This window comes from Dendropsophus ebraccatus, chromosome 4, assembly GCF_027789765.1.
Source record: "Dendropsophus ebraccatus isolate aDenEbr1 chromosome 4, aDenEbr1.pat, whole genome shotgun sequence".
Lineage (NCBI taxonomy): Eukaryota > Metazoa > Chordata > Amphibia > Anura > Hylidae > Dendropsophus > Dendropsophus ebraccatus.
Genome location: NC_091457.1, coordinates 11,110,868 through 11,117,323, shown reverse-complemented (window position 1 = coordinate 11,117,323; position 6,456 = coordinate 11,110,868). Strand labels below are relative to the sequence as shown.

The window sequence follows — 6,456 nt, the reverse complement described above, 5'->3', positions numbered from 1 at the left end:
AGTGTGGCAGGGGCCATTTATTTTGGCCATTGTCACCATGATAGTGTCAGGCTACTGTTGCTTGGTTCTGTATCTGACTGGTTATAGAAAATAAGGGGGCCCATGAATGTTTTATTAAATAAATAAATAAATAAATAAATCGAAAAAAAAATGCGTGGGGTCCCCCTCATTTTCCATAACCAGCCAGATACAAAACCAAGCAACAGCAGCCGGACGCTATCAGGGTGGCAGGGGCCATTTATTTTGGCCACTGCCAACCTAATAACACCAGCCTACTGCCGCCCAGTCCAGGAGCGCCATTTTCTGGTGCTCCAGGCCTGACGGTATCTGGCTCTTCCCGGTACCCCTGGTGGTGGTGGGTACCGGGGTAATAAGCGTGGGGAGTTAGTGTTAGCCCTTTTACTGGCTAACGCTAAGCCTGGCTTAGTAATGGACGCCATCTATTAGATGGCTTCCACTACCAAGCCAAAAATAAGTAAAAAAAAATAAATAAAACAATTTCAAAAAGCTCTTTATTGAAATAAAACTCCCCAGAGACACCTCGTTGACCCTTTTATTAAATAAAAAATGTAAAAATCTTCTTTCAAAGTAGTCCAGTCTGTACCTGTTAAAAAAAAAAAAAAAAAAAAAAGAAGTGAAAAAGCAGCAAACAAAGGCCCTGGCAGCATTAAGTCTATTGTCATTATGAGGAGGTCTCTGCAGAGGCCCTGACCACCTCAATGCAGAGACCTCCTCATAATGACAATAGACTGCCAACCCGGAAAAAACTAACAGATCCCCCCACAACCCACCCCCGCACCTCCGCACCTCTGCAAGCCGCCCGCCACCCATCCAAACCCCTTCCCACCCCAGGAACTTACCAAGTCGCACGGCAACCTCTCCTCCGCAGACGAAGACCCGAACTGCACTTCTTCTTCCTGGACACGTCTCGTGACCTCAGCTGAGTAGCGCTGCGGCGGACGTCCATGGCGCAGGCACTTAACCAATCAGAAGAAGGAAGCCGGGTCACGTGACGGGTGACGTCGGAATGGCCGGTACGACGAGGAGACGCCGGTGGTGACCGTGAGCAGCGCGACTCGCGAGGTCTGGTGAGCCTGTGCTGTGGCTGTCATTTTAGCTAAGTTAAACTTAGCTAAAATGACAGCGGCGGGGAAAATCTTGCCGCCCCCTGCAGGGGCGCAAAATCTGCCGCCTGAGGCGGAATACTCATTCCGCCTCATGGCAGAAGCGGGCCTGACTGTGGCCCCCAATGGTAGCTGAGAGCAGGGAGATTTTAATCCCCACGGCACCCCAACTCTATTCCAATGCGCCACTGTTAAAAGGACGACTGTGGCAACAGCATCCACATTTGTGTTAAAAGAAAAAAAAAAGCAATATACTAGCGGTACATTCGCTTTAATGCTTGTGCCTCACCAACAAACACATAATACTATGCAACGCCTGATACCGCCATGTAGTGCACATAATATCGCAGAGCAGCGCCAAAGTGCAGCAATAAGTACTGCTCCACCTGTAGTCTGCCCGTCCAGGTATGAGGGGGATGGTAGTGTAACAGTTGGAGAGCTGCAGCTTCCCGCTCCATGTCCTAGTTTCCCCTTTACAGCCCTTTAAATAACACACTGACACATCGTATGATTTTTAGTTGTTTTTTTTTAATTAATATATTAAATGTGATGGCGCTCGTCTTTCAAATTAGTTTTCCTCCTGTTCTGCACAGCACCAGAAAAAGCGCAGAAATTGCCCCAAGCACCTGGAGATGCGGCGGGCGGGTGACAGGTTGGCTGGATGTGTCTGACGTCTTTCTGTCACACGGTGCTTAGGAGGTCTGAGACGGATCTGCACCTTGACGCTTGTGTGTTTGAATGATATGATGGTGCCCCTGCGAGTTGGTGCCTTGAGCGCGGTCTTCTTTGGCCGTGATGGTTCCGGTTCTCCTGATGTTGATGCTTCGGGCACTTTTAGACACTCAGCATTTTGCTGATCTTTGGCTGTGTCAGGCAGCGGTGATGGTTCTGGCACATTTACGTCTTTGGCTGTGTCAGGCAGCGGAAATGGTTCTGGCACATCTACATCTTTGGCTGTGTCAGGCAGCGGTGATGGTTCTGGGACATTTACATCTTTGGCTGTGTCAGGCAGCGGAGATGGTTCAGGGACATCAGCTGCTCTTAAAGGGTCTTGCTCTGCTTCCAAGTCAGGTTGCAGGTTATCCACATCTGAGGAATTTTCACGTTCTGATATTAGGTTTTCCTCATGTGCCAACCATGCAGCCAGGAGCACTAGTGCCCAGATTGGAGCTATCAGCAGACCAAATATTAAGCCACTGAGAACCCGGTCTTGTAGGGTCACTGTACAGCCTATTGGGACCGCGGGTGGTGGGGGCTCCTGTAATAGAAAGGAACAGAGTCAGTATGAAGCCATGAGAGCAGTCCCAGCTTCCATTGTCAGAACAGGAGGGGTCATGCAGATCGCTTCCTATAATACAAGATGGCGTCACTTACCCCAAACACTTTAGTCGATATCCATGTATATACCTTCTGTATTATAGACGGCTTCTCTCGGGGGCCAGTGGATTCTGATGGGTTATTCTGTAAGATGCAAAAATGAAAATTAGTACAAAGGTCCAAAGATAATATAATAAATTACATAGAAAGTCTTATAAAGGGAACCAGAGGCATCTAACATAACATGTACACATTGTATATACAGTATGAGCTCCACTTACTCCAATACAGCGCTCCCGGGTCCGTCTATGAGCTGGTGGGACAGGATAGTACAAGATGTTACTTATCCAGTATAAGAATTCCTGAAAGACAAAAAATAATAATATCTAATACATACAGGGAATAGTTATGGCTTCATTTTATCATTAATGGTGGATGATGATGATGATGATGATTTTCAAGGACTTACCTCAACCATAGTGGGAGGAGGTGGTGGTGGGGGTTCCTCCACAGGACTCTCGTGGGACCAGATGTTGTTTATCCACGACGAGACGTCCTAAAAGACAAGAAATAATAATAGTCTGATATCAAATACAACAAACGAATAATAAATACAAGGAATAATTATGGCCGAATCATAGAGGAGAATAGGAATAACAATAACATCAGCAATAACAGTAATATCCATCATCCTGTATTTCATGGATCGTACTTGGACACTTACCTCATCCATAGTAGTAGGTGGTGGTGGTGGGGTTTCCATAGGACTTTCTAAGGACAGGATGGTCTGTATCCAGGAGGAGAAGTCACAATGTGTTGGGTGGATCAGATCCAGAACAACAAGAAGCAAAAGGAACCTCATCGTTGCCAATGAGGGTTGTCTCCTATCACCAAGAATGGCAAAACAGAGACAAGCTATAGCTGGCCGGAGGCCCCTTATATACCCGCCGGTGGTCACATGGAAACGTTCCGAAGCCCATGTGACATCACTAGGACATTATGACATCATCATCACCACAAGCAGCATCTATACTGTATCACATGTTATTGACATGTGACCCATATAGGGATTGTCTATGTTGCTATGGTAACAATATCAGTTGTTCCCAATATGTAAATACAATGGTTTGTCCCCCGGCCGTTATTCGGTGAGATTCCTCCAGTGATGGATGGAGCCATCAGACTCCTGACCCACCAATAGACGGCCGGGTGACTGCGCTGACAGGACGAGCAGATGAGACGGACAGCTCCACCTCTGATGGAATGGCGGCTGTTGTCCCCGATGCAGCAGCCGGTGGGATCCCAGGGCCGTCTCTATATTTTACCAATTTGTATGGCAAATATTCATCACCAGTAGCCGTCACCTAATGGAATTCCAGATGTAAAGAATGAAATGAATAAAAAAGTATAACACAAGAATACATAGACACTGACATAGAATACATTTCCCTGCGTGCTCCATATTACAGCTAATATCAGAGGCACTTCTGGGGGAAGTAACTTTGTGGGGCACTATTAAGGCATTATTGGGGGAATTAGCTATTTGTGGGGCACTGTTGGGGCAATTACCTACTGCTGCAGCCCGGCCATCCCCATAGGATAACGGTATGTATGTCATGGGGATACGTGCAACAGTGACGTGGATAACCCCCCCCCCCCCAATCCTTCCTTCCCCCTGCCCTGTCCTCTTGTCCTATACTTGTCACATCACAGCAATTTATGTTATCACTTTGGGGAACGCACATTGCTTTTAACAGTGCAAGGAACGCTGCACACCCCTCTGACAGTGCAAGGAACGCTGCACACCCCTCTGACAGTGCAAGGAGCACTGCACACCCCTCTGACAGTGCAAGGAGCACTGCACACCCCTCTGACAGTGCGAGGAACGCTGCACACCCCTCTGACAGTGCAAGGAGCACTGCACACCCCTCTGACAGTGCGAGGAACATTGCACACCCCTCTGACAGTGCAAGGAACGCTGCACACCCCTCTGACAGTGCAAGAAATGCTGCACACCCCTCTGACAGTGCAAGGAACGCTGCACACCCCTCTGACAGTGCAAGGAACGCTGCACACCCCTCTGACAGTGCAAGAAACGCTGCACACCCCTCTGACAGTGCAAGAAATGCTGCACACCCCTCTGACAGTGCAAGAAATGCTGCACACCCCTCTGACAGTGCAAGGAATGTTGCGCACCCCTCTGACAGTGCAAGAAATGCTGCACACCCCTCTTGACAGTGCAAGGAGCACTGCACACCCCTCTGACAGTGCAAGGAGCACTGCACACCCCTCTGACAGTGCGAGGAACGCTGCACACCCCTCTGACAGTGCAAGGAGCACTGCACACCCCTCTGACAGTGCGAGGAACGTTGCACACCCCTCTGACAGTGCAAGGAACGTTGCACACCCCTCTGACAGTGCAAGAAATGCTGCACACCCCTCTGACAGTGCAAGAAATGCTGCACACCCCTCTGACAGTGCAAGGAACGCTGCACACCCCTCTGACAGTGCAAGGAGCACTGCACACACGTTTAAGTAAATATAAAGGTTGGCCCAATTCTTTGTGGAATTTTTAAATTTTGTCCCACTATTTGTGTTTCACACCCCTGACATATAAGATTGATCCCCCACCACCAGTACCACTGTGTGTGTGTGTGTGTGTGTGTGTTTTTGTGTGTGTGTGTGAATATATATATATATACACACATATATATATATATATATATATATATATATATATATATATATATATATATATTAGCAGGTGAGCACCTTTAAATCTAGAAATAATATTTGGGACAACACCTTTTAACATGTCGCCACTGTTTTTTTTTTGTTTTTTTTATGAAAATCTCAGACACCCCCCCTCCACCACCACCACCTGTTGTTTTTTTTATTTTATGTGTCCAGACTTCTCTTTTAAAGGAATATTCCCATCTCAGCTAATATGGTTAAGCCCGTAAGATTCATCAATATAGATATTTTTGCATACATTCACATAACAAACTTGCTTCCTTGTAGGCTACCAACCACCACTCTGCTCTAAAAGCCCGCAAGGGGTGAAGATTCTCTATTCATGTCTTGTTCAGTTCAGTGTAGACACTCCGTTTCACTCCAGTGCCTGGATTTTTTTTAACCATCACTATTCACTTTCTCTGCCGCTGATGTTCCCAATCGCCTGCAGCCTCAGGGATTGGCTTCAGTGTGTGCAGAACGATGTCCGTGCAGCTTGGACTGTAATACCTGGTGCAGGTGAGGGGAATATGAGGGAGTTTATAGCAGGCTGTAGTTCAGTTTTTAAATACGTTGTAGTACCCTTTAAAAGCCACAAGATGACAGTCAAATCATTATTATATTTTTTTTATATGTATATATACATTGAAGAAGATACTCCTTTTTATCATTAATGGAACCTGACAGGTGCTGTGTCATTACATGCAGGAATATTGAATTGTTATATCATACGTATAATAAGGATAGGAAAATAAAATCCACTATTATGAGTTCGGCTTTTTTTCCTTAGTGCCCTGTCATTTCAGGAAAGCTTTTGACATGTCATAGAGGCGTCATAGAGACATGTCAAAAATTTTCATCAGTCCAGAGTGTTCACACCCATACCAATCGGGAGAATGAGCGTGGAGAGGACTGTGCTGCATCACTTCCTCTCCTCGCTCTGTGTATGAAAAAAACAAAATGAGCAGGCAGAGGACTGCGCGGCATCACTTTCTCTCCCCCGTCTGCTTCCATAGACTTACATTATGAGCCCGACTAATTTTTCTTATACAGACCGGGAAGTGGACCGTGCTGCGGCGTGTCTTCTCCCGGCTCTATCTCCCGATCAGTGCGGATCTGAACCAGGGCTGGGACAAGGAGTTCTGGTGCCCTAGGCAAAAAAGGCAAATCGCACCAACCTCCCCCCCCTCCCCCCCAAAAAAAAAAATTGACATTTCTTTTTTACATACATGCACCCTCACTCACACATACATGCACTCTCACATACATACACCCTCACTTA

General features: G+C 46.8%; 1 protein-coding gene across 1 annotated transcript; it reads right to left on the bottom strand.

Annotated features, from left to right (window-relative positions):
• Positions 1 to 1,674: 1,674 nt before the first annotated feature.
• On the bottom strand, positions 1,675 to 3,328 carry LOC138789433 (synaptic defective enhancer 1-like). The gene is made up of 5 exons (XM_069968075.1): positions 3,166 to 3,328; positions 2,911 to 2,997; positions 2,723 to 2,803; positions 2,499 to 2,585; positions 1,675 to 2,382 (listed from the first exon to the last, which is right to left on the bottom strand). Exons 1-5 carry the CDS (start codon positions 3,301 to 3,303, stop codon positions 1,693 to 1,695), a joined length of 1,083 nt encoding a protein of 360 aa, XP_069824176.1. The 5' UTR covers positions 3,304 to 3,328; the 3' UTR covers positions 1,675 to 1,692.
• Between the last annotated feature and the right edge of the window lie 3,128 nt (positions 3,329 to 6,456).